Source organism: Macaca nemestrina, chromosome 14, assembly GCF_043159975.1.
Source record: "Macaca nemestrina isolate mMacNem1 chromosome 14, mMacNem.hap1, whole genome shotgun sequence".
NCBI classification, from domain to species: Eukaryota; Metazoa; Chordata; class Mammalia; order Primates; family Cercopithecidae; genus Macaca; species Macaca nemestrina.
The window spans coordinates 23,079,719-23,107,706 of NC_092138.1; the positions used below are offsets into that span (position 1 = coordinate 23,079,719).

The 27,988-nt window shown below is 42.9% G+C and overlaps 1 protein-coding gene across 10 annotated transcripts in view; it reads left to right on the forward strand.

The window, feature by feature from the left end:
- The window catches only part of LOC105498957 (transient receptor potential cation channel subfamily M member 6), a 183,204-nt gene that overhangs the window by 11,876 nt on the left and 143,340 nt on the right, over positions 1 to 27,988 (forward strand). For 7 of the 10 annotated variants that reach the window (XM_071077656.1, XM_071077659.1, XM_071077662.1 and 4 more), the window contains exon 1: positions 9,355 to 9,500. The exons of 1 other annotated variant lie outside the window; for it this stretch is intronic. In XM_071077656.1, the coding sequence (XP_070933757.1) occupies positions 9,468 to 9,500 (33 nt within the window). In that variant the 5' untranslated portion in view covers positions 9,355 to 9,467. Of the gene's footprint in view, positions 1 to 9,354; positions 9,501 to 9,546; positions 9,694 to 9,987; positions 10,096 to 27,988 lie in introns of those variants that run through there. 2 more of the 10 variants (XM_071077658.1, XM_071077657.1) reach the window with 2 other exon arrangements.

Consider the following 27,988-nt stretch of genomic DNA (forward strand, 5'->3'; position numbering starts at 1 on the left):
AAACAACAACATTTGTTGACATATGCAATGTATATATAAATACACCAGCCTTGGTGAGAACTCCCATGCCTTTAATCCCAGCTACTCGGGAGGCTGAGGCACGAGACTTGCTTGAACCCAGGAGGCAGAGGCTGTACTGAACCAAGACTGTGCCACTGCACTCCAGCCTGAGCGATAGAAACTGTCTCAAAAACAAACAAATAAACAAAAAACCCAAAAAACAAAGTGACTTTCCTTGTAAAGATGAAGCAGAAGAAACATCCTTATCATGCCCACTAAAACTGCCTTGTTTAGGGATTTGGTTATTATCTTTCACTGTGCTAATTTCTTGGAAGGAAGGATAAACAACTTAGTTTCAGCTTGGTGATATGGAACCTTAGCATGAGCGACTCAATTTTGGTTTGGTCTGTTAGGTCTAGTGCAGGAGCTCAGTCCAAACCAATGGCCTCCTATAAATTTCATTTAATATCACAAAGTAAAATTTCTCCCAATCCAAGCATTTACACATTTAACAATCAATTCTATTAAAAACATGACATGAAAAGTGCAAGACAGGGAGCTGATGGGAAGTGGGCAAAGAAATACTGAAAAGAGTGCTTCTAGAAGGAAATACACTAGAATAATGACAGTTGTTATCTAGAAGAGGTAGAATTACCAGTGATTCACTTTCTGTCTCCCTCTATGGTGAGAGACCACTCTTTCTCCCTTTCCCATGTACCCTTTTGAATTTCCCCAGTTCTGTACAACCAGGGTGTACTTATTATTTATTCTTCTAGAGACACGGTCTTGCATTGTTGTCCAGGCTGGAGTACAGTGCCATGATCATAGTTCACTGCAGCCTCGAACTCCTGGGCTCCTGAGAGCCTCCTGCCTCATCCTCCTGAGTAGCTAGGACTACAGGTGCATACCACCATGCCAGCTATTTTATTTTATTTATTTTTTTATTTTTTTGCAGAGATGGGAGTCTTGCTTTGTTGCCCAGGCTCAACTGTTGCCCTGGTCTTGAACTCCTGGCCTCAAGCAATTCTCCTGCCTCAGTCTTGTAAAGTGTTGGCATTACAGGCATGATCTGCCACATGGAAGCATTTTGCCTTTTTTTTTTTTTTGAGATGGAATTTCACTCTTGTTACTTTTTGCTTTTTCCTGGCCCATTTTGCTTTTATAATCAGAAAAATAAGAATGCTGGCCAGGCTTGGTGGCTCACACCTGTAATCCCAGCACTTCAGGAGGCTGAGGCGGGCAGATCACCTGAAGTCAGGAGTTCGAGACCAGCCTGGCCGACATGGTGAAACCCCTTCTCTATTAAAAATAGAAAAATGAGCCCAGCTTGGTGGAGGCCACTTCTAATCCCAGCTACCTCGGAGGCTGAGGCAGGAGAATCACTTGAATCTCCTGGGAGGCGGAGGTTACAGTGAGCCGAGATGGCGCCACTGCACTCCAGCCTGGGCGACAGAGTGAGACTCTGTCTCAAAACAAACAAATAAATAAACAAACAAACAGAAAACAAAAGAAAAATAAGAATGCTTCTGGAATGAGGGAGACACAGGCAACTTTGCAACTTTTTGGAAGCAGTTTCTAGTACTAGTTGAACGTGGGGAGGTGGAATATGGAGCAGTGTGCTCCTTTAAGGTAGAGGTGAGGTTGTTGCTAGGTCCAGCAGCATCATAGGAGAACCTTTTGAGTGCAGCAGACACACACGCACACATTCGGAACTTCACAGAGAAGGAGTATCTATGTAGAGACAGAACCAATTCTGCCCTCTCCTTGTTTCCCTCAATGGAATGCAAAGTCACCATTGACACCCTCAGACAGCGTCTTGCTAGAGTCAGAAAAAGAACCCAATTCCTTATGGACCACAAATCCTTTAAACCCTGGGATTATATTACTATTCCAGAAGTTATACTGAAAACTTTGCCCTCTGTTAAGGGAATGATGACAAATATCCGGCTCTCCTACTTCTTGAACCAGACCTGGTATTAAGTGCTCATTCTCAACAAGGGGAAAAAGAAGGGAAGTATCTGGATATCTCTGACTAATGTCTTCCTGAAATACATTTGCTTTCCTGGTGGTCCCGATTGTGAACTTGGTCCCATGATCATAATCATAGAACCATTTCCATTTCTGTCCTGAGCTTGACAGAACAGTGATTCGGCTTCCTGGGTCCTCTGTTGTTCTAGATGGGATTCTAAGACTATAAATAACTTACAAATACTTACTCTGTGTCATTTAGATAGAGTTTACAGCCCAAATAAGAGTGTTTGTCTTCTAATCTCTGCTTACCTTGATGATGAGTTGCATTATTTGCAGTAATCATTTTCTCCTTTTGTGGTTTTTGATTTCCCTATGCTATACAACTTTGTAAAATACTTTGGAGAAATTTGATACTAATACCTGTGCAATATGTCCTTTTTCTCCCTGTAGATACAATCATGCTGGCCTAAGCGTACTAATGCCATAAAAAAACTACAGTGCTTCAGATTGCTTATTCTTCATGCTTTTTAAAATTTTTTTTAATTTTAAATAAGAATTTCTGGTAGGGCGTGGTGGCTCATGCCTGTATCCCAGCACTTTTGGAGACTGAGGCGAGAGGATCATTTGAGCATAGGAGTTCTAGACCAGAATGGGCAACATGGTGAGACCCCTCATCTCTACAAAAAATTAAAGAAAAATTAGTCAGGCATGGTGGTGAGTGCCTGTAGTACCAGCTACTGGGGAGGCTGAGGTTGGGGGATCATATGAGCCCAGGAAGCTGAAGCTGCAGTGACCCGTATTCACACCTCTGCATTCCAGCCTTGGTGACAGAGCGAGACCTTGACTCAAAATAAATAAATAAATAAATAAATTCCTGAGCTCTATCAAATATAAATGCTTAGCACTTTGCCTCCATTTTTGGTAACTTTTTTTTAATTTTAATTTTTTGTTTTGAGATGGAGTCTCACTCTGTCACCCAGGCTGAAGTGCAATGGCACAATCTCAGCTCGCTGCAACCTTCGCCTCCCGGGTTCAAGCGATTCTTCTGCCTCAGCCTCATGAGTAGCTGGGACTACAGGCGAGCGCCACCACACCCGGCTAATTTTTGCATTTTTTTTTTTTTTTAGTAGAGATGGGGTTTCACCATATTGGCCAGGTTGGTCTTGAACTCCTGACCTCATGATCTGCTTGCCTCAGCCTCCCAAAGTGCTGGGATTACAGGCATGAGCCACCGTGCCCGACCCATTTTTGGTAACTTTTAAAGTAAGAGATTATAATTTTGAACAGGTATGATAGTTTGTTAAAGAATAAAGAAATCAAGATTTTCAGTATTCTTCAGTATGTCAATTGCATTTTCAACTCCACAATTTCTGCTTTTTTTTTTTTTTGAGACAAGGTCTCATGTTGTCATTCAGGCTGGAGTGCAGTGGTGTGATCATAGCTCACTGCAGCCTTCACTTCCCAGGGTCAGGTGATATCCCACCTCAGCCTCCTAGGTAGCTGGGACTACAGGCATGCACACTATGCCTGGCTAATTTCTTGTATTTATTGTAGAAACAGGGTTTTGTTATGTTGCCCAGGCTAGTCTCGAACTCCTGAGCTCAAGCAATCTGCCCATCTTGGCATCTCGAAGTGTTAGGAATACAGGAATGAGCTACTGCACTCCATGATTTTTCAAAAATTATTTCAATCTCTTTGTTAAGTTTATGTGACAGAATTCTAAATTACTTCTCTGTATCGTCTTGAATATCTTTGGGTTTCTCAGAACAGCTATTTTGAATTCTCTGTCTGAAAGGTCACATATCTCTGTTTTCCCAGGATTGGTCGCTGGAGCCTTAGTTATTTTGGTGAGGTCATGTTTTCCTGAATGGTCTTGATGCCTGTGGATGATATTTGTCAGTGTCTGGGCATTGAAGAGTTAGGTATTTATTGTAGTCTTCACAGTCTGGGCTTGTTTGCATTTGTCATTGGGGAGGCTTTCCAGATATTCAGAAGGATTTGGGTGTTATAATCTAAGCTGTATTTGCATTAGGGGGCACCCAAAGCCCAGTAATGCTATAGTTCTTGCAGACTCCTAACATTACTGCCTTGGCAATCTTGGATAAGATCTAGAAGAATTCTCTGGATTACCAGGCAGAGTCTCCTGTTACCTTCCCTTACTTTCTCCCAAACAGAGGGAGTCTCTCTATCTCTGTGCTGAGCTACCTGGAGCTCGGGGTGGGGTGATGTAAGCACCCCTATGGCCACCACCACTGGGACTGCTCTGGGTCAGACCTGAAGCCAGCACAGCACTGGGTCTTGCCCAAGGCCCAGTGTAACCACTACCTGGCTACGGCTTACGTTTACTCATGGTCCTGGGTAAAGGTGGTGGTGAAGCCAGCCAGGGTTGTGTCCTTCCTTTCAGGGTGGTGAATTCCCCCAGGCCTTGGGTGGGTCCAGAGATGCTGTCTGGCAGCTAGAGACTAGAGTTGAAAACCTTAGAAGTTTACCTGGTGTTCTACGCTACTGTGGCTGAGCTGGGCCTCAAACCACGAGACACAGTCCTTCTCATTCTTCCTTCACCTTGCCACAGGCAGAGGAGCTTCATCCCACGGCCACCACTGCCACAGGCCCATCAGGAGTATTGCCAGGTTACTGCTGGTGTTCACTTACGGCCCAAGGTCTCTGAAGTCAACTTGTGGTGAATGCTGCCAGGCCTGGGACTCATGCTTCAGGGCAGTAGGCTCTCCTCCGGTCCAGGACTGGTCCCGAAATGCTGTCCAAGAGCCAAGGTCTGAAATTAGGGACCCCAAGAGCCTGCCTGGTGCTCTATCCTACTGTGGCTAGCTGGTACCTAAGGTGCAAGACAAAGTCCCCTTTACTTTTCCCTCTGCTTTTCTCAAGTAGACGGAGTCTCTCACTGTAGTCAACACAGGTGGGAATGTGCTGGATCTCACCTGAAACCAGCACCTCTCAGAGTCTCCCCCAAGGCCCACGGCTTACTGCCTGGGTATCACTGCTGGTTACTCAGGACCTAAAGATTCTTTTTTTTTTTTTTTTTTTTTTTTTTGAGACGGAGTATCGCTCTGTCACCCAGGCTGGAGTGCAGTGGCGCGATCTCGGCTCACTGCAAGCTCCGCCTCCTGGGTTCACGCCATTCTCCTGCCTCAGCCTCCCGAGTAGCTGGGACTACAGGCGCCCACAACCGCGCCCGGCTAATTTTTTGTATTTTTAGTAGAGACGGGGTTTCACCGTGGTCTCCATCTCCTGACCTTGTGATCCGCCCGCCTCGGCCTCCCAAAGTGCTGGGATTACAGGCGTGAGCCACCGCGCCCGGCCGACCTAAAGATTCTTTAGCCAGCAAGTGATGGTTCCTGCCAGGACTGGGTCCCTCCCTTCAAGGGATTGGGTTCCTTTCTGGCCCAGGGTGTGTCTGGAAATGTCATCTGGGACCTAGGGCCGGCCTGGAATGGGGGCCTCATGACTCTGACCGGTGCCCTGTCTTACTGCGTTTGAGCTGGTATCCAAGGTGCAAGACAAAGCCCTCTTTACTCTTCCTTCTCCTCTCCTCAAGTGGAAGAAGGAGGTCTCTTTTGGCAGGAGCTGTGTTGCCTGGGGTTGGGGGAGGGGTGGCGCAAGCACCCCCCTTAGCTGTCCTACCTTGTGTCTCAGTAGGTGACACACCCCCCAGGTCCACTTGGTTGCTGAGCCCAGCTCAGCAGTAGGATTTACAGTTCCTGAGGCCTAAACTGCCTTTCAAGAATATTTGGAGCCTCAGAGCACTCCAGTCTGTGGTGTGGCGAGGCTTGCTGGAACTTGAGTTCTGACTGCTCGGATGGATGATTCCTCTCTATCTAGAGCTGGTCTAAATGTTCTCTCAGTGGGCAGGCTTTGGCTGAGTTCAGCCTCGTTTTGCTTTCTGCTGTGACAAGGCAGCACTGAGTTCAATGCAAAGCCTCACAACCACTGCTTTCTCCCTCTCCCAATCACACAGATTTCTCCATGCCAAGTGGCTGCTGTGGATGGGTGGGGAAGGGGTGGCATCTGCAACTCAATACTGTCTTTCCTCTTATAGACTGTTGGTGGGAGTGTAAATTAGTTCAACCATTGTGGAAAGCAGTGTGGTGGTTCCTCAAAGAGCTAAAAACAGAACAACCACTAAACCAGTAATCCCATTACTGGGTATATACTCCAAGAAACATAAATTGTTGTACCATAAAGGCACATGCACATGCATGTTCACTCCAGCATTATTCGCAAGAGCAAAGACATAGAATCAACCTAAATCTCATCAATGGCAGATTGGATTAAAAAAATGTGGTACATATACACCATGGAATACTATGCAGCCATAAAAAAGAACAAGATCGTATATTTTGCAAGAAATGGATGGAGCTGGAGGCCATTATCCTTAGCAAATGCAGGAACAGAAAGCCAAATACTGCATGTCCTCACTTACAAGCTCATTGTGAGCTAAATGATGAGAACACATGGACACAAAGAGGGAAGAACAGACACTAGGGCCGCCTTGAGAGTGGAAGGTGGGATGAGGGAGAGGATCAGAAAAAATAACTATTGATACCTCTGACCCAGAGGTACTCAAACTGTTGATTTGGAGATATAAAAAAGTACTATTGGGTACTAGGCTTAGTACCTGGATGACGAAATAATCTGTACAATAAACCCCCATGACATGACTTTACCTATAAAACAAACCTGCACTGTACCCCTGAACCTAAAATAAAAGTTAAAAATAAGAATGACTGTCTTTCCTACCTCTTCAGTAACTCTTCCAGTGATATGAAGTTAAAACCAGGTACTGTGAGTGCTCACCTGATTTTTGGTTCTTAGAAAGGTGCTTTTTTTGTGTGCACATAGTTACTGAATTTGGTGTTCCTGCAAAGGGGATGATCGGGGCCTTCTATTCCACCTTCTTGCTCCGCCTCTTCCCAGTTTCATTTTTGATTGTTCATCTTCCTCTTATAAACTTGAGCTCCTTGTGGACTGGACAATGCCTTATTCATCTTTGTTTTCCTGGTGCCCAGCATGATGCCTGACAAACAGTCTATGTTCAGGAAATATTTGCTGGCCTGAATCAAACCACACTAGACTACTAATGAATATTTTAAAATTTAATTTTCACAGCTACCCTGGGCATAGGTGTGTTTGTGCCCAGAATAGTTTTATTTTTATTTATTTATTTTTTGAGATATGGTCTTACTCTGTTGCCCAGTCTGGAGTGCAGTGGTGCCATCATAGCTCACTGCAGCCCCGACCTCCTCAAGCAATCCTCTCACCTCAGCCATCCAAGTAGCTGGGACCACAAGTGTGAGCCACCACGCCTGGATAATTTTTGTATTTTTTTGTAGAGATGGGGTTTTGCCATGTTGCCCGGGCTGGTCTTGAAATCATGAGTTCAAGTGATTCTCCTGCCTCGGCCTCCCTAAATGCCGGGATTACAGGCATGAGCCACCATGCCCGGATGAGAAGAGTTTTATATACAAGTTTGACAATCAATTAAAGTGCTTGTGAAAGATACAGATTCCTGGGCCCCACCCTAGAAATCCTGATACAAGAGAGCTGGGTAGGGTGGTTGGAGCCTGGGAATCTGCACTTTTGACAAATGCCTGAGATGTTTCTAATACAGCTTGGGAACCAAAGGCAGCTTGTAAACTAGCACATCCAAGGTCTTAAGCACTTCGAATTGCCCTTGTATTTCACGCAGTAAATGCCTTGAAGCTTGATCTGAAAAGAATAAATGATCATCCTAACATGTAGATTTACCAAAGATGGTAAACTAGAAGATGGTAGACTTCTCAAGAATCTTGGGTTCCAAATGGCTTGTCTTCTTGGTGTGTCTGCAGATTTCTGAGAACTCCCTGACCCTGGCCCTGTAAGAGACCTAACAAAGAAATTGTATAGAAGACATAGATCGAGAAGGATTTACTTACCTTAGAAGCGCTTTCAGAACCCGTTAACTGTTTACAGATTAACTCTTTAAAGGAGATGGGTTAAGGAGAGGAAAGGAGATTAAGTATGTTTCTAGAAGAACAACAAATGGCCATGGCCTGTAATCCCAGCACTTAGGGAGGCTGAAGTGGGTCGATTGCTTGAGTTCAGAAGTTCGAGACCAGCCTGGACAACATGGTGAAACCCTGTATCTACAAAAATTACAAAAATTAGCCAGGTGTAGTGGCTTGCATCTGTAGTCCCAGCTACTTGTGGGGGCTGAGGCTGGAGGACTGCTTGAGCCCAGGAGGTGGAGGTTGTAGTGAGCCGACATAGTGCCACTGCACTCCAGCCTGGGTGACAGAGCGAGACCCTGGCTCAGTAATGACAGCAACAACAACAAAAAGAAAAACAACAAAAAATGCCAATACGGATATGAGAGATTACAGTTTTCCAATAAACAAAGAAATGCTCATTAAAACCACATTGAGAAATGAGGGAAAAAACCCTGTAAACTGTCTGCAAATGTGAGTTCACCAGGCAAAAATTCATAATAAACTAAATGAGTAGGTGTCCCTAATTTTAAGTCGGTTGTCAGGGATGAATGACTAGCATTGTTAATTACACTTGTAATAATGTGAGCATCATATTGCCTGTGTGCTTTGTGCCACCTCTGCCAACACACTGGGATCCACCCCAAATCACTGACTACAGCCTTAATCAAGACTGCCTAGCCCAGGCATGGTGGCTTATGCCTATAATCCTAGCACTCTGGAAGGCTGAGGCACGAAGATCGCTTGAGTCCGGGAGTTTGAGACCAGCCTGGGCAACATAGTGAGACCCCATTTCTTAAATAAATAAATAAAATTAGCCAGGCACTGTGGTGTGTGCCTGTAGTCCCAGCTACTCTCTGGAGCCTGAAGTGGAAGGATCACTTGAGCCTGGGAGCTCAAGGATGCAGTGAGCCATGATCCTGCCACTGCACTCCGGGGCGACAGAGCAAGACCCTGTCTCTAAAAAAAGAAGAAAGAAAGAAAGAGAGAATGAGAGAAAGAAAGAAAGACTGCCTATCCAGAGGAATTAACAACAACAACAACAACAAAACAAATAAGAAAACATTTGTATGTCACACATGAAGCACATTAAGTGATTTCCTTTGTTCAGTGTAACCTTGTGAGGGAACTGGATTTTTGTCCCTATTATTCCCATTGCATAGATAAATAAACTGAGGCTTGACATGCCCAATAAGTTACTGGTAGTAAAAGCAGTGCGTTAGCTTAAATCTCTGATATCCTCACGCCCCACACTGACTCAACAATAACAATACATTACCACGAAGGATGTCTGTGATGACAGTTGCCATTCCATTTGATCCTCATTATTCTTCTTTTATCGAAGGAAGGTGGGAGTCACCTTCTTTTCTAGGCAGTTAGGTAACTGAAGCCAAAAGGTATTGTGACAAATCCACTGGGCTGTAAAAGGCAGCGTGTGGAGGTGGAGCCCAGAGCTTCTGCCTCCACAGTTAAAAGCTCAGACAGGGCTTTGGGAGCAGGGCCTGCAAATCAAAGATGAAAGAACAACCTGTCTTGGAGCGCTGGCAGGTAAGCTCAGGCTGCTCGACTGGAGGGGAACAAGGACCTTAGGTGATTCACTAGATCTGCGCCCCCGGCCTTAGATAGAAGTGGGTGGGGCCAGGGACATTACATCTAACGAGGATCTAGAATAGCTAGGATTTACGAAATACCGGCGTTCAAGTTTTCTGGTCTCCACCCAAAGATGATTATCCTATCTAAGGTACAGGGCAGGTCCCGCAGCCGCGGTTTCAAGAGCTGGGATGCGGCCATAGCGGAGGTGGTGTCAGAGCGGAAACCTAGCGGGGGGTCGGGGCTTCAGCTTGGGGTGGTGGGAAACACCCCGGGAGAGGAGGCAGCTCTGTGGTTCCGCTTCGGGCCGGCGGGAGAGGAGTTCGGAGGTGGCTTGAGCTGAGAACCCGGAGGAAAGAAGGCGCATTTCTGAGCAGCCAGGGGCACGGATCGCAGACTGGGACGCTGACGAGCTGGGGGTCGCGGATTTCCGAGGCGGCTGGAGAAGTGCCCCGACCGCCGTCCCTCCGCGCCCCTGCACGTCCCCGTGCGCCCCCGTGCGCCCCGGTGCGCCCAGTGCCGGAGTCCCGGAGCGATGACAGCGCCGGTTACGGTAAACGCCCGCCCCGCTGCAGTCCGCTTCCTTCCCCAACGCGGCGCCGCCCGAACTTGCAACCGCAGGAGTCCGCGCTGGCTCCTCTCCACTGCTGGCATGCGGCGCAACAGGAAGTTCTGGGGGCTTGGAGAGGGAGGGTGCTCCTGGCCGCTGGGAGAGGGCTGGCAACGCTTGGGAGAGTAGTGGAGATCCTGGTCATTCCTCGGTCTCGCCTATTTTGTGTGGACTTTCTCACACTGTGTATGAAAAATAAGTATCATTGAGCACATTGTATTTCAGGAATAGTACAGGCCGCTTAGCAAACGTTAGCTCATTTCAACCTGCTCTGGAGCTAGGTAGCCTGAGTTAGCATCCCAGCTGCATCACTACCTGTGATCTTGGGCGAGTTAACAGCTGTGCTTCGGCTTTCTCACCTGGAAAATGGGATAATACGATTTGTAGTTTCAAGATGAAATGAAATGCTATGTGCCATTTGCACTTAGAGAATAATGCCTGACATATTTAGCAGGTTGTAAGAGTTTGGGATTCTTAACTATTTCATCCTGGCAGTAATCCTGTAAAGTCCAAGTATCTTTCTCTCCTATCCCCGCCGGTTTACAGGTGAGGAAAATGAAGCCAAAGGAGAAAAACAGATTTGAGATTTGAGCTCAGGTCAGTGCTTTAAGACACTGAAAACGTAAAAAAGAAAAAGAGAGAGAGAGAGAAAAAAAAGACACTGAGAAAATGGATATTCTAGTCATACACATCATTGTGATTATTTGTTCTAGGGAGAAATGATCACCTTTAATTGTTAAAGTGGGAAACGAGTTATTCAATTTCTTTCCCCCTGTGTACGGATTTTGGTGTTTCACTGTCATCTGCTTTGGATTCTTATAGGACTGATAAAGCATTAGCTCTTTTGGTCAGACTGGAATCTGGGCTTGACTTTAAGAATCTGGTTGTTTCTTGTGTTTCCCACCAGGAGTGGTGACCATCTAGGGTAGGAGTTCGCATAAGTTTTGTTTTTTTGAGCCAAAACTGGAGACCAGTACCCTTTGGTAGTATTACACTTGTCTTGATAGACAAGGGCATGAATAGCATTTGAGATGATTATACCAGAGGAGAAGGGAAAGAATCGTGTAATATGTTGAAATTTGCCACAAATTTTGTTCTTGCCTATTTACAATTCTCTATCATAGCTAATTTTTTGGATAGCACATCTATGCCAAAACTATCAAGCATTTGGTAAATACTGTGCCTGAAATATGGCTTCTCTCTTTTTCCTTCTTTTTCAAATTTCTCACTTTTTATTTTATTTTATTTTTTTGAGACAGGGTCTCGCTGTGGTGCCCAGTCTGGTCTTGAACTCCTGGGCTCAAGCAATCCTCTTTGGCCTCACAAAGTGCTAAGATTACGGGCTGGAGCCACCGTGCCTGGCCTCAATGTGTTTTTAAATCATGAGTTTTCAGTATAAACAGCCCAAATAATCTGAGTGATTTTCATTATACTTCTGGTAGAATCATACCATGCTGGAACTGAAAGTGACCATCCTACCTGTAACTCAGTTGTTTCTTTGTGACACATCAGAAGTCTACATGGCAACTATTTTCTGTAAAATCCATCACTGTTAGGTAAGATATTATGATGTCAGTCTCAGTAGTGCCTTTTTTTCTTTACTTCTTAGTTTTATTGAAGTTTTACGTTCTCATTGTTCAGAATCAATTGATTCCATAGGGTTAATATCTAAAAAGAGTAGAACTCTCCATCATTTCCTGCTTTTTAAGATAAATAATCATGTTCATCTCTTTTAACTAGTTACTATTAGTCTGTATCTCTAGATATTCCTTATAATTGCTCCTTCTTGGTTTTTCAGGTTTAGTCATCATGCATTGGCTTTCCTGCATGAAATGTGTGGATTTAACTCTTTTCTGCTTTCTTGCCACTATCACTTGCATGTATCCTACCTGTTCCTTCCATAGATCTTCTGAATATAGTTATCTCCTAATTTTTGGTTAGGTCAATATTTAGTTAGGTCAACATTATTATGCCTGCCTACGTGCTATTAAGAGCTTCCTTCCTTGTTTTTTTTGTTTTGTTTTGTTTTGTTTTTTGTTTTTTTTTTTTGTTTTTTCCAGAGTTGTCTCTCTGTGTTTGCAAAGTTTTCACCAATTGAACCACAAGTTCTTTGCCAGTTGTCTAAATCTTCCCTCAAGATGTCCAATGCAACAGTTATTTTAATCAATTTTATTTTTAGCACAGCTTTCTTACCTGCTTTGCCAGTCCAGACTGATTGCTCTTGATGTTTGATGTATAGCTATTACCTTGGGCCCTCTTTTCACCATCATTTGGGGATTGATTCACTTTGCATCTCTGTTATGCTGGCTCCTGTTTCCTGTATCCCACACCTTAGTCTTTTTTGATTTCTTCTGTCATTTTGATGGAGCACATTCTCCAGTAGCTTTCTAAGAAAAGGTACATGTAAGGTAAACAGAATTGAATATATTTTTTCCTTGATTCTGTATCACAGAAAATAATTGTCCAGATGTTTTTCCCTTAAAAGCTTTGTCACTAACAATATAAAAATAATTTCTTGTTGTAAATAATTCAAATACTACAAATAGAAAGTTCCCTTTCTACCCCTCAACCACTCCCCCTCTGACCCAGAGGTAATCAAACTGTTGATTTGGAACATATTATTTAGATGTGCTTTTATATACATATGTATATATGTATGTATGTGTTTATTTTTGAGATGGAGTCTTGCTCTGTCCCCCAGGCTGGAGTGCAGTGGCGCGATCTCAGCTCACTGCAAGCTCTGTCTCCTGGATTCATGCCATTCTCCTGCCTCAGCCTCCCAAATAGCTGGGACTATAGGCGCCCACCACCACGCCTGGCTCATTTTTTTGTATTTTTAGTAGAGATGGGGTTTCACCCTGTTATCCAGGATAGTCTAGATCTCCTGACCTCGTGATCTGCCCGCCTCGGCCTCCCAGAGTGCTGGGATTACAGGCGTGAGCCACCACGCCCAGCCATACATATGTAATTATTATTTTGATTTGTGCATGTGCTTTTATTCATTTACTTACTTTATTTTTTGAGATGGAGTTTCACTCTTATTGCCCAGGCTGGAGTGCAATGGCACAATCTTGGCTCACCGCAACCTCTGCCTTCCAGGTTCAAGCGATTCTCCTGCCTCAGCCTCCTGAGTAGCTGGGATTACAGGCATGTGCCACCATGCCTGGCTAATTTTGTACTTTAGTAGAGACAGGGTTTCTCCATGTTGGTCAGGATGGTCTCGAACTCCCAACCTCAGGTGATCCACCTGCCTCGGCCTTCGAAAGTGCTGGGATTACAGGCATGAGCCACTACACCTGGTCTATTTATTTTAATTTAATTTTATTTTATTGAGATGGAATCTCACTATGTTGCTCACACTAGTCTTGAACTCCTGAGCTCAAAGGATCCTCCTACCTCAACCTCTCAAGTATCTGGGATTACAGGCACATGACACCATGCCTGGCTTTGCATGTGTTTTTACATAAATTGAATCATATTGTATATATTGATCTGTAACTTGTTTCACTTAACAGTAGTTCCTGGAGATTTTTCCATGTCAATACACATGAGTGCTTTCTTGAATAGTATGTTCAGATGAACTGGAGTGATCGAGATTATAGGTATAGCATTTTCTCTTCATGATCAGTCATAAATACTGACTGAGTGTTATGTGCCAAGCTGTGTTCCAGAATCTGGGAATATACAGTGAACAAAACTTTTATTTTTGAGATAGAAAGGGATAGTGAGATGCTTCTTGATGAAACTGAGCTCAGTTTCAGCTTTAATTTGTTTTTCCTTTCCTAGAGTGCAAATATACAATCACATCTCTTTTTCTCGTGGTATAAAATCACAATAATTAAAAATTGAGCTAAATACCTGGTGTGCCACCAGATCAACAGAACAATACCACTGATATAGAAATAGATTTTCTGAATGGATAAACAAAATATGGCACATATACACAAGGGAATATTATTCAGTTTTAAAATTGGAGGGAAATTCTGACACATGCTACAACATGGATGAACCTTGAGGACATAATGCTAAGTGAAATAAACCAATCACAAAAAGATAAATACTGTATGATTCCACTTATGAGGCATCTATAGAAATCAAATTCATACAAACAAAGAATGGAATTATAGTTGGCAGGGCTAGGGGAGGGGAAATGTTTAGTTGTTTAATGGGTATAGAGTTTCAATTTTTCGAGATGAAAAGGTTCTGGAGATTGGTTGCACAACAATGTGAATATACTTAGCAAAACTGAGCTACACCCTTAAAAATGGTGAGGATGGCAAATTTTACATTGTATATTTTACCACAATTAAAACAAAAACGGAAAAAGATTCTCATACAGACTCCTTTGTAGAGGGCTTTGTCTTACACTTCGAATAGGTGGTTGAATCTGCTTTCAGCTGGATGAATACTCAGTAGTGGGATTGCAGGATTGAATGGTAATTCCATTTTTAGTTTTTTTGAGGAACCTCCATTACTGTTTTCCATAACATAAGGAATTACATTTCTATCAACAGTGTACGAAGGTCCCCTTTCTCTGCATCCTTGCCAGTATTTGTTATTTTTTGTCTTCTTTATAATAACAATTTTAACTGGAGCGAGATGATATCCCATTGTGGTTTTGATTTGCATTTTACTGATGATTAGTGATGTTGAGCATATTTTCATACGCATGTTGGCTGTTTGTATGTATCCTTTTGAGAAATGTTGATTCATGTCCTTTGCCCACTCTTCAATGGGCTTATTTGTTTTGTTTTTACTGTTGAGTTGTTTGAGTTCTTTTTATGTTCTGGATATTAGTACCGTGTCGAATAAATAGTTTGCAAATATTTTCTCCAACTCAACAGATTGTCACTTCATTTTGTTGATTGTTTCCTTCACTGTGCAGAAACTTTTTAGTTTAGTATGGTCTCATTTGTGTATTTTTGTTTCTCTTTTTTCTTTTTAACCAACCAATAAGAAGCACTGAATCATTTGTGTACTTTTGTTTTTGTTGTCTGTGCTTATGAGGTCTTAACTGCAAAATCTTTGCCTTGATCAATGTCCTGAAGCATTTCCCTTATATTTCCTTCTAGTATTTTTATAGTTGAAGTCTTCCATTTAAGTTTTTAATGCATCTTGAGTTGATTTTTGTATATGGTGAGAGATAGGAGTTCAGTTTCATTCTTCTGCATATAAATATCCAGTTTTCCCAGCATGATTTATTGAAGAGGGTGTCCTGTAACCAATGTATGTTCTTGATGCCTTTGTCAAAATTCAGTTAGCTGTAAAAATGTGGAATTACTTCTGTGTTCTCTATTTTGTTCCATTGGTCTATATGTCTTTTTATACCAATAGCATGCTGTTTTGGTTACTATAGCTATAAGAATACTTTTGTACAGTTTCCAAAGTTCCTCTTATTATTGATTTCTAGTTTTATCTGTGGTCTGAGAAGATACATGATGTGATTTTGATTTTTTAGAATTAGTTGAGATGTGTTTTGTGTTTTACCATATAGTCTGTTCTGGAGAATGTCCCACATGCTGATAAAAATGTGTATTCTGGAGCTGTTGGATGAGATATTCTGTCAATATCTATTAGATCCATTTGGTCTAAAGTACGGTTTAAGGGTAATTTAAATTTTCTGTTTAGATAATCTGTCTAATGCTCAGAGTGGGGTGCTGAAGTCCCCAACCGTTACTGTGTTGGAGTCTCTTTGACCCTTTTGATCAAATAATATTTGCTTTATATATTGGGGTGCATGCTTTGTTGGGTGCATATATGTGTAGAATTGTTACACTTTCTTGCTGAATTGATTGCCTTATATAATTATAATTATATAATGACCTTTTTGTCTCTTTTAACTTTTTTTTTTACTTAAAGTTTGTTTCATCTGATATAAGTATAGTTATTTATGCTCACGTTTGGTTTCTGTTTGCATGGAATATGTTTTTCCACTCCTTTACTTTCAGTCTATATGTGTCTTTATAGGTGAGATGAATTTCTTACAGGTAGGATATAGTTGTGTCTTTTTTTTAATCAACAAAAATTTTTTTATAGAGATGGGGTCTCGCTATGTTGACCAGGCTGGTCTTGAACTCCTGGCCTCAAGTGATCCTCCCATTTGGACCTCCCAAAGTGCTAGGATTACAGGTGCAAGCCACCACGCCCGGCCAGGGTCATTGTTTTTTTCCAATCCATTCAGCCTATCTGTATGTTTTAAGTGGAAAATTTAATCCATTTACTTTCACGGTTATTATTGATCTGGGAGCACTTATTCTTGTCATTTTATTAATTGATGTCTGCTTATTTTGCATATCCTTAGTTCTTTTCTTTCTCTCTTATTGTTTATCATTGTGGTTTGGTGGTATTCTGTAGTGGTAACATTTAAGCACTTTCACTTTCTTATTTGTGTGTTTGCCCTATTAGTGGGTTTTATACTTTTGTATATTTTCATGATGGTAGATATTGTCTTTTTGCTTCTATGTGCATGACTTGCTTAAACATTTCTTATAGGGCTCGTTTAGTGGTGATGAATTTCTTCAGCTTTTGCTTATCTAGGAAAGACTTCACTTCTCATTTATTTATGAAGGATAACATTGCTAGGAATAGTATCGTTGGATGGCAATGCTTTTTTTTTTTTTTTTTTTTTTTTTTTGGTATTTTGAATATATCAGTTCATTTTCTCCTGGCTTGTAAAGTTTCTGTTGAGCAATTTGCTGTTAGTCTGATGGGGGTTCCAGTGTAAATCACTGGACATTTTTCTTTTGCTGTTTTTAGAATTTAGAATTCTCTCAGTTTGACTATAATGTGCTCTGGAAAAGATCTTTTTGAATTGTATCTTTTTGGCAATCTCGGATCTTCCTGTTTCCGGATGTCTACATCTCTTGCTAGATCTGGGAAGTTTTCAGTTATTATTTCATTAAATAGGTGTTCCGTTCTTTTTGTGTTCTCTTCACTTTTCAGAGCACCAAAAATTTGAATATTTGGCTTCTTTATGGTGCATTATATATCACGTAGACTTTGTTTATTCTTTTAAATTATTTTTTCTTTATTTTTGTCTGCGTCAGGAAAAATCCTCATTTCTCCTCTACTTTTACACCGCAACAATCAACACAGAGGACTTCTGTGACAAATATGTGTGTGGAAGTTTTCCCCACACACCAAGCAGCAGACACCAGGTAGGTGTCTTCCAATTCAGTTCTGACACCATCTACCTGAAGATAGTGCCAGATCACACAAATTAGGGACTCATTCCCAAGACTACACCTGCCTCCTTCGGATGGAAATTCTAACTGACTGTCTTCAAGTTGGGGTTCCCATGACCTCCTCTTTGGATTTGATTAATTTGCTGGAGTGGCTCACAGAACTTAGGGAAACACATTTGCTGGTTAATTATAGAGGACACTATAAAGGATATAGATGAAGAGATGCACAGGGCTAGGTATGGGGGAAGGGGTGCACGGCTTCCATGCCCTCCCTGGGCATATTACCCTTTAGAACCTCTATGTGTTCAGCTATCCAGGAGCTCACCAAACCTTGTCCTCTTGAGTTTTTATGGAAGCTTCATGATGTCAGAATTTCTTCTCCCAGGGCATAGGGTGTGGCCCTCTCTGGGAAAGGTCTTAAGGCCCACAATCAGAAAGGAGCAGAAAGATTAGAATCCTGCATTGGAGAAGAAAGGCAGGAGAGAGATTCTGTTTCCTCAGACCTTCCCCTGAGGCCTAACACACCTGACATTATAACAAAAGACTCAAAGAAAGGATATGGGAGTTATTAAGAAGGAACCATGGGTAAAACCCTATATATATCCATGGTTCCTTTATATATATATATAAAATGGTTCCTTGTTTTATATATATGTATATAAATCATATATATAAATCATATGCATATATATGTATTTAAATCATTACACCACATTAACTGGGTTATTTCATCACACTTGTTTTCAAGTTCTCAAATTCTTTCTGCTTGATTGAGTCTATTGTTGAAGCTTTCTAATATATTTTGTATTTCATTCAGAGAATTCATTAATTCTAGAATTTCTTTTGGTTCTTTTTTAATGATATTTACATCTTTGGTCAATTTTTCATTTGTTTCTTGAAATTTCTGATTTCTTTGTATTGTATTTCCAAGTTCTCTTGTATCTCACTGAGCTTTTTAAATAAAACCTTTTTAAAATTAAAAAGAAATTTTTTTGAGATGAGGTTTCACTCTGTTGCCCAGGCTGGATTCCAGTGGTACAATCATAGCTCAATGGCAGATTGAACTCCTGAACTCCTGAGGTCAAGTGATCCTCCTGCATCAGCTTTGCGAGTAGCTAAGATTATAGGAATGAGCCACCACACCTGGTTGAACTTCTTTAATGTCATTACTTTGACTTCTTTTTCATCGATTTTATGAATTTCTTCCCTGAAATATATTGCTGGAGAATTATTATGTTCCTTAGGAGGTATAATTTTTCCTTGCTTTTTCATGTTTCTTGTGTCCTTACATTGATATCTGTGCATCTGGCATAACCATTGCTTCTTCCAGTCTTTTGAACTTGCTTGCACAGGGGAGGATTGTATTCTGAAGATGTTTATTTGGTGGTGTTTAGGTTGGGCACTTTGGCTTTGATTCTGGGTGTGTGCAGTAGTATAGTCTCGGTATAATTTCTTCAGCTGTAAACAGTGTCAGTAGTGTCTGAGATTTGCTCAGTGGCTTCAGGTGTGATTGTTTGTGGAGGCTGTGGTGAGGTTTTGCTGGGGATGGGGACATAAGATGGGCCAGTCCTTGGGCCCCAGTGGTGATAGCAGTGAGCTGAATGTGCCAGTCCTTGGGCCCCTGGGTGGCATATGCTGGCACTGATGTTAGTGGGCCAGGTGAGCTGAGTCTTGGGCCTGCAGGTGACTTTCTTGGGTGCTGGCAGTGGCAGTGGTGGGATGGGCAGGTAGGTGTGTCCTTGAGCCCTTGGACAGTGGGTGTGGTGAGTCACGACAGTAGCAGTAGTCAGACAATCCTCTGGTTCCCGAGTGATCCATGATGGTGTTGGAAGTGGCTATGATGGGCTAGGTGGGTCACTCCCCAGGCCTGCAGGTGGTGTGTGTGGGTGCCAGCACTGGTGGGTGGTGGCAGGTTGGGTGAGCCCATTCTCAGGCTTCTGGGAGGAGTGCTCAGGTGCCAACTGTGGTGGTTGGGGCAGGTGATCCCTAGGCCCCTGGATGGTGTGCTCCAGCACTGGGTGGGATGGAGTTGGACAGGGTGGGCTTCTCCTCAGGCCCCTCATGGTGCATGTGGCCACTGGCTGTGGTAGGAGGGGTGAGGTGATCCCCAGGCCCGTGGTGGAATGCTTGAGTTGGGGTGGCAGTGGCTGCATTGTGGCCCTGCTGCTGGGGAGGGCAGAGTTGTTTCAGTGGCAGAAGCTGTGAACAGACAGCATGGGAAAGCTAGCTTGGCTCCAGATTGTGGCTTTAAATGAGGCTAGCTTTCCTCAGGGCACTTTTAAATGTGTGGTGACCTCAATATGGAGCATGGTGGGGTCAGTGCCAATGGCTCATGGTTTGGCCCGGTAGGCAGCAGCAAACAGTGGAGGTGGACTGTGGGCAGGGGAGATCAATGGGACTCCCGGGATATGGAGATGTGGGACTGTTGGTACCCAGGACAGGATACAATCTGGTGGGGGCTAGGCTGTAAAAATGGCACCTTGCTGTAGCTGCTTAGAATTCATAGTGTGTGTGGGACTCAGTGTGAGCTCCGTCTCCGGAGCAATGCCATCACACGGTCTAGGTAGCTCCCTGTCAGTCTCAGGGCCCCCTGGAGTCCAGACGCTTTTTTCCTGTGGCTACATTGTATATTATTTGTCCATTAATCAGTTGATGGATATTTGTGTTGTTTCTACTTTTTGACAATTATGAATAATGCTGGTATGAACATTTGTATACAAGTTTTTGTATAGACATATGTTTTCATTTCTTTTGAGGCAATACCTAGGAGTGGAATTTCTGGGTCATATGATAACTCTTGTGTTTGGCCTTTTGAGGAACTGCCAGAGTTTGTTTCAAAGCAATGGTATCATTTTACATTATCACCAGCAATCCACGATAGTTCCGGTTTCTCCCTATTTTTTGTACTGTCTGATTTTTTTATTATAGCCATCCTAGCCGGTATGAAGAATACATGGCTTTGCATTTCCCTTATGACTAATGATTTTGAGTATCTTTTCATGGGTTTATTCGACATTTGTTCTTTGGAGAACTATTTAGATCCTTTGTGTGGCACTTATTTTTGATCCAGCGCTTCAGATTGTCTCCCGGAAAATGTGCACATCCACACAAAAGTTAGTATACCGTTTCTAAGGGTTCATGACCCTCCCAGTATCTGCAAGGGCCTGAGGCTTCTCACAGAGAACCTGCTATGTGGCAGATGTTTTTCAGGGCATTTTATATGCTTGGTCTCACCCATAATTATTATGTACCAGATTTGTGTGATGATCAGATATTCAGGAAAATGATTGGCCGACCCTCAAACACTACACTGCTTCAGGGATTGGTATTAGCACAAGTGTCGTGGGGAAGCGATGGTAAAGTGAAGTTGCTAAGGGAATGAACTCAAATCAGACTGCCTATATATGAATCCTGGTGTCACTTTTATGAGCTGTTGTGTCCCTTAGGGAAATTACTCAACCTCTCTAAGATTCAGTATCTTCTTTCATAAAATGAGTTTAATAACTGCACCCAGGTACTCTTGGGCAATTTAAATGAGTTAATAAACAAAATGTTTTACATTGTCCAGGTGGGCACATAGAAAGTGCTGAATAAATTGTTACCCCGGCTGGGCGCGGTGGCTCACACCTGTAATCCCAGCACTCTGGGAGGCCGAGGTGGGTGGATCACCTGAGGTCAGGAGTTTGAGACCAGCCTGACCAGCATGATGAAACCCTGTCTCTACTAAAAATACAAAATTTGACCAGGCATGGTGACACATGCCTGTAATCCCAGCTACTTGGGAAGCTAAGGCAGGAGAATTGCTTGAACCTGGGAGGCGGAGGTTGCAGTGAGACATGATCATGCCATTGCATTCCAGCCTGGGTGACAACAGCGAAAATCCATCTCCAAAAATAAGTAAATAAATAGTTACCTTGCAGTTAATATTATATGACAGACCAAGTTGACCTTTGAATATGAAAATACCTTTCTTTTCTTGGGGGATGTAGATATCTTTTATTGATCTTAAAAAGGGCCAAGAAGTTTTTGCAAGTTGAATCTTGTAATCCCAGGAAAGAGAATTTTCTTCTTAGATAAGCTTAAGTTTAAGGGGTACTTTACAGATCCTTGGCCTGTTTAAGTTAATCCTTTCTAACTTTTGTCACCACTGTTAGTGTCTGCTTTAGAGGGATTTTAAAACAAAATAAAACAAATTTTAGCCTTTGTCCTTATCTGGCCCAGAGAAACAGCCTTCCAAATAGGCAGTTTTTGCTCTTTCACCCCAAGGTCAAGCAAATAGAGAGAATGGGGTCCAAAGTCTTCAAATTTTAAAATATTTCTAAAATAAGAATTTTTAGGACAGCCTTAAGAAAGGCAAACTAGGAGGGAATAATGAATTGACATAAGGCTTTATAGACTGCATCTTTATTCTTTTTTTTCATTATTTTTTTTCAGATGGAATCAAGCTCAATTGCCCAGGCTGGAGTGCAGTGGCACGATCTTGGCTCACTGCAACCTCCACCTTCCAGGTTTGAGCAATTCTCCTGCCTCAGTCTCCTGAATAGTTGTAACTATAGGCATGCGCCACCACTCCTGGCTGATTTTTGTATTTTTAGTAGAGACGGAGTTTCACCATGCTGGCCAGGCTGGTCTCGAACTCCTGACCTCAGGTGATCCACCCACCTCGGTCTCCCAAAGTGCTGGGATTACAGGTGTGAGCCGCTGGGATTACAGGTGTGAGCCACCACACCCGGCCCTCCTTCAAGTTTAATGGAAAGGAAGAGTTGCTGTAAGGTGCATGCCAACGTCTCTGAATTCCAGTGTTTTATCAGTTTTGTTCTCTGACCCACAGATGATAATGGTGGTTTTAAAAATTATTTACTTATTTGGTGGTCTGGGTTTGCAACTGGAAGAGGCTAAGATAAAATATTCCTTCTTATAATATAATTACAGGCCAGTCGTGGTGGCTTATGCCTGTAATCCCAGCATTTTGGGAGGCTGAGGTGGGCAGATCACCTGAGGTCAGGAGTTTAAGACTAGCTTGGACAACATGACAAAACCCGTCTCTACTAAAAGTACCAAAAAAAAAAAAAAAAGAAAAAAAAAAGCTGGGCATGGTGGTGCATGCCTGTAATCCCAGCTACTCTGGAGGCTGAGGCAGGAGAATCACTTGAACTCGGGAGGTGGAGGTTGCAGTAAGCTGAGATTGCACCACTACACTCTGGCCTGGGTGACACAGCGAGACTCTGCCTCAAAAAAAAGAAAGAAAAGAAAAAAAAATACAATTACAAAATGTTATGAGCATTTAAGTGACATATTCTTAAAAAAAAAGAAAAAAAAAAAAAGAAAAACTACTTTGCTTTTGTTTAATCCCTCTTTTATGATTGCCTTTTTGGGTCATTTCAAAGTCTTTCTTACGGATAAAATATATTTCTTCTCACTTTACAATATCAGAAGAAATTAAATACCGAAGAAACATCTTCAGCATCAAAACCCAGTGAAAATGGAAACTTGGAAATCTGTTCTGGAGTTGCGCCCCTCAGTGACTTAAAGAAAGGCATGATGTGGGTAGCTGTGCTCTCCTTTCCTTCCTGAATTGCACTGAAAGCACAGGCAGTCTCTCAACAACAACTCTGGAACTTTGAATATCATGTGTTCCAGCAAGAAAGAGAAGTTAGGAAATTTCAGCCTAGCAAATGATAGTGTCCTATCTGTCAATCTCTGTTAACTCATAGGATTCTTGGTATCCGACTGACAGCCTTCTGAGTCTCAATTTCCTGGACAACTCTCATTCTTTTTTTTTTTTTTTAAGACAGATTCTCACTTTGTCGCCCAGGCTAGAGTGCAATGGCACAATCTCGGCTCATGGCAATCTCTGCCTCCTAGGTTCAAGTGATTCTCTTCCCTCAGCCTTCCGAGTAGCTGGAATTACAGGCATGTACCACCATGCCTGGCTAATTTTTGTATTTTTAGTAGAGACAGGGTTTTGTCATGTTGTCCAGGCTGGTCTTGAACTCCTGACCTCAGGTGATCTGCCTGCCTTGGCCTCCCAATGTGCTAGGATTACAGGTGTGAGCCACCATGCCCAGCCTGGACTGCCCTAATTCTATTAAAACATCTTTTTCTCCTAAAATTTTAGGGGAATCAGTTATTTCAAATGTGAGGTTTTTTTTCAAATAAAAAACTTGTCTGTACCCTACCCTAAATCTTTAAGTTACAATAAAAGTCTCAAAGATTTTAAGATCTTTTAAATTAAAATATTTTTTTTTCTGTTAAAAAGTTAAAAATTCTAAATGTTAAGATAAAAAATCTTTATAATTTAAGATGAGTGCCTCGAAGATTAAGGTAAGAATCTTGGCCGGGCGCGGTGGCTCAAGCCTGTAATCCCAGCACTTTGGGAGGCCAAGACGGGCGGATCACGAGATCAGGAGATCGAGACCATCCTGGCTAACACGGTGAAACCCCGTCTCTCCTAAAAAAATACAAAAAACTAGCCGGGCGAGGTGGTGGGCGCCTGTAGTCCCAGCTACTTGGGAGGCTGAGGCAGGAGAATGGCGTGAACCCGGGAGGCGGAGCTTGCAGTGAGCTGAGATCTGGCCACTGCACTCCACCCTGGGTGACAGAGCGAGACTCCGTCTCAAAAAAAAAAAAAAAAAAAAGATAAGAATCTTAAGGTAAATGATTTAGGGGAGGGGATATTCTTAATTGATAATTGTTGGAAATCTCTTAGAAAAGAGTCTCCCGAAGTTGCATCCTGTGCAAACAAGTCTGTAATACCCTCAGAGAAAATCCTTGATCAAATATATTTTGGGAAACAGACAGTGTATCCCTTCTGGACAATCATAATTCTCGTATGTGCTTATACAGCCACAAAACATTTTCCTTTCCAATTTTAGTATACGTGCTGCCCAGGAGAGCACATTTTCTTTTTCTCCTATGAAATACAGTATCTTCTTCAGGCTGTACTTCAGACAGTTCCCTGTCTTTGGAGATGAAGAGTACAGTGGGTCTAACTAGGTCATGACAGTACAGTGCAGGGGATAAGCACAGAAGGCTCAGGCTCAGAGAGCACGGGGAAGGAGGTCTTGATTCAGACTTGAGAGTTTCCAGAAGTTTTCTAGGAGGCATGATGTCTAAGTTGGCGGAGAAAGGAAGAGAGTGGAGAGTATTCTAGGTGGAGAGAACACTGTGTAGAGAATACCTGTAGGTGAATTCAGACAATTCAAAGTTGCTCAGTATATATAGAATGTAGAGATGGAGGCAGGGAGGAGCAAGAGACTAGGTAGGAGTTGGAGCACCCAAGATGTGGCAGGCAGTGCTCTGTAAAGCGCGTGAAGGACTTTACAACTTTATCTTGAGGATAATGGCGAGCCCTTGGAAGGTTTATATGATAACGACTTGTTCACTTTATTTATTTTAAAAGATTATAAGCTTTATTATAGAGAATGGATTGAAGAGAAAATTAGAGGCAGAAAGGCCTGGGAGGAAATGTAGGCAAGAGTTTATGGAGACTTGGCTGGGCGCGGTGGCTCAAGCCTGTAATCCCAGCACTTTGGGAGGCCGAGACGGGCGGATCACGAGGTCAGGAGTTCGAGACCATCCTGGCTAACACGGTGAAACCCCGTCTCTACTAAAAAATACAAAAAACTAGCCGGGCGAGGTGGCGGGCACCTGTAGTCCCGGCTACTCGGGAGGCTGAGGCAGGAGAATGGCATAAAAACCCGGGAGGCAGAGCTTGCAGTGAGCTGAGATCCGGCCACTGCACTCCAGCCTGGGCGACACAGCGAGACTCCGTCTCAAAAAAAAAAAAAAAAAAGAAAAAAAAAAGAGTTTATGGAGACTTTAACTAGGGCAGTGGCAATATAGATGCAGAGAGGTAGGCAGATATAAGAGATATTTGAGAGATAGAATCAGGCCCTGCACAATGGTTCATGCCTGTAATCCCAGCACTTTAAGAGGCTGAGGCTGGCAGATCACTTGAGCTCAGGAGTTTGAAATCAGCCTGGCCAACACAGGGAAACCCTATCTCTACAAAACACACACACACACACACACACACACACACACACACACACACACACAATTAGCTGTGTGCGGTGGCGTGCACCTATGGTCCCAGCTACTTGGGAGGATGAGGCAGGAGAATTGCTTGAGCGCCGCGAGGCAGAGGTTGCAGTAAGCCAAGTTCGTGCCACCACATTCCAGCTTGGGCAACAGGAATGAGAAATTCTGTCTCAAAAAGAGCTCACAGGCATGGCAGCTCATGCTTGCAGTCCCAGCCACTTGGGAGGACTGCAGTCCTCCCCAGTGCAGTGGGAGGATTGCTTGAGGCCAGGAGTTTGAGACCAGCCTGGCCAACAAAGCAAGATCCCATCTCAGTGTACTCCTTAATGCTTAAAAACTGCTACTGTTGGCTGAGCGTGGCGGCTCATGCCTGTAATTGCAGCACTTTGGGAGGACAAGGCAGGATGATTGCTTGAGGCCAGGAGTTCAAGGCTACCCTGGCCAACATAACAAGACCCTGTCACTATTTTTAAAAACTTGCGGCCAGGCCTGGTGGCTGACACCTGTAATCCTAGCATTTTAGGAGGCCGGGGCAGGTGGATCACTTGAGGTCAGGAGTCTGAGACCAGCTTGGCCAACATAGGAGAACTCTGTCTCTACTAAAAATACAAAAATTAGGCTGGGCACGGTGGCTCACGCCTGTAATCCCAGCACTTTGGGAGGCCAGGGCGGGCAGATCACGAGGTCAGGAGATCGAAACCATCCTGGCTAACACGGTGAAACCCCATCTCTACTAAAAATACAAAAAATTAGCCAGGCATGGTGGCAGGTGCCTGTAGTCCCAGCTACTCGGGAGGCTGAGGCAGGAGAATTGCATGAACCCAGGAGGCAGAGCTTGCAGTGAGCCAAGATTGTGCCACTGCACTCTAGCCTGGGCAAAAGAGTGAGACTCCATCTCAAAAAAAAAAAAAAAAAAAATTAGCTGGGAGTGGTGGTGCACACCAGTAATCCCAGCTACTCAGGAGGCTGAGGCAGGAGAATTGCTTGAATCCGGGAGGTGGAGGTTGCAGTGAGCCAAGATTGTGCCACTTCACTCCAGCCTGGGCAAAAGAGCAAAATTCTGTCTCAAACAAAACAAAACAAAAGTTACTACTGAGTTGGATATGGTGGCACATGCCTGTAATCCCATACTTGGGAGGTGAAGGTGGGAGGACTGCTTGAGCCCAGGAGTTCAAGATTAGCCTGGGCAACATAGTGAGACCCCCTCTCAAAAAAAAAAAGTTGCTCGTAGGTCATGTATTGTGCTTGTAAATTGGTTCCTCTCTATGGAGGGGAATGTGGAAATCTGAGTTGACTTAGAAATTTTACATGCAGGTGTATATTCTGAAGATATACATGAACATGAAAGCTATGCTGTGTATATGTTGTGTAAGATGAAAAATAACAAATATACACGACCAGGTGCTTGGCTAAGTCAATTATGGGACTTCCATATTAGGGAATACTATTCAGCCTCATAAAATGAAGCAATTCTATATATAAGGTTATTATATATCATTATTAATCAGGAAAAAAAACAAGATGCAGAACAGCATGTATAATTTGCCTGTATCTGTGTAAGAATTTTTTGGGGATATACCTATAAACACATTTACTGTCTTTAGAGGAATGCACAACAAACTGTAATAGAGGTTAACTTTTGAGGGGGAAACTGGATGGCTGGGGAACAGGGGTGGGAGGGAAATTTAACTTTTCCCTGTATCACCTGATGTACCTCCTGGATTTTATACCATTTGCAATATTATCTATTAGAAAAAAATTGCCAGGAGCTGGTTTAGCATATCCCATGGATGATATAGTGAGGACTTACATAAGAACTAAGTGCAGCTTTGTCAGTTATAACATTGTAACTATCTGTCGTGTTTGTTTTTTGCTATGTGGCAATATAGGCACACAGTTACAGAGGGTTTACTTGAAGCTACTGTAATTATTATTTTTTGAAAATAGAAGTGAAATGCCTATTTCTTTTTTTTTTTTTTTTGAGACGGAGTCTTACTCTGTCACCTATGCTGGAGTGCCATGGCACGATCTTGGCTCACTGCAACCTCCCGAATTCAAGCCTCCCAAATTCAAGCGATTCTCCTGCCTCAGCCTCCTGAGTAGCTGGGATTACAGGCGCACACCACCATGCCCGGCTAATGTTTGTATTTTTAGTAGAGATGGGGTTTTGCCATGTTGGTCAGGCTGGTCTCGACCTCCTGACCTTATGATCTGCTCGCCTCGGCCTCCCAAAGTGCTGGGATTACAGGCGTGAGCCACTGTGCCCAGCCTGTAGAGTGCCTATTTCTAAGTGCAGCTAAAGGAATGTTCATGAAACTTTATAGCTGGACGGCTGGAAATTAACAATTCCTGGGGTCACTCACCCAGGGAGAACAAGATTTCTCTAGTTTGCTGGTAGCGATTACCTACAGGCTACAGAAGAAAACAGTGCTATCTTGTTTTTCCTCCCTTTCTTTTTTCCTTTCATTATAGCTTGACATCATTTACTGAATGCCCATGGTCCCCAATTACATTTGCTCTTATCCTTTATCCCAAACTCATATTCCCTTAGTGTAGATGTCTGCAGACCCACGTATTCAAAGGTACATGTTTTTAGGTTATTAGCTTAT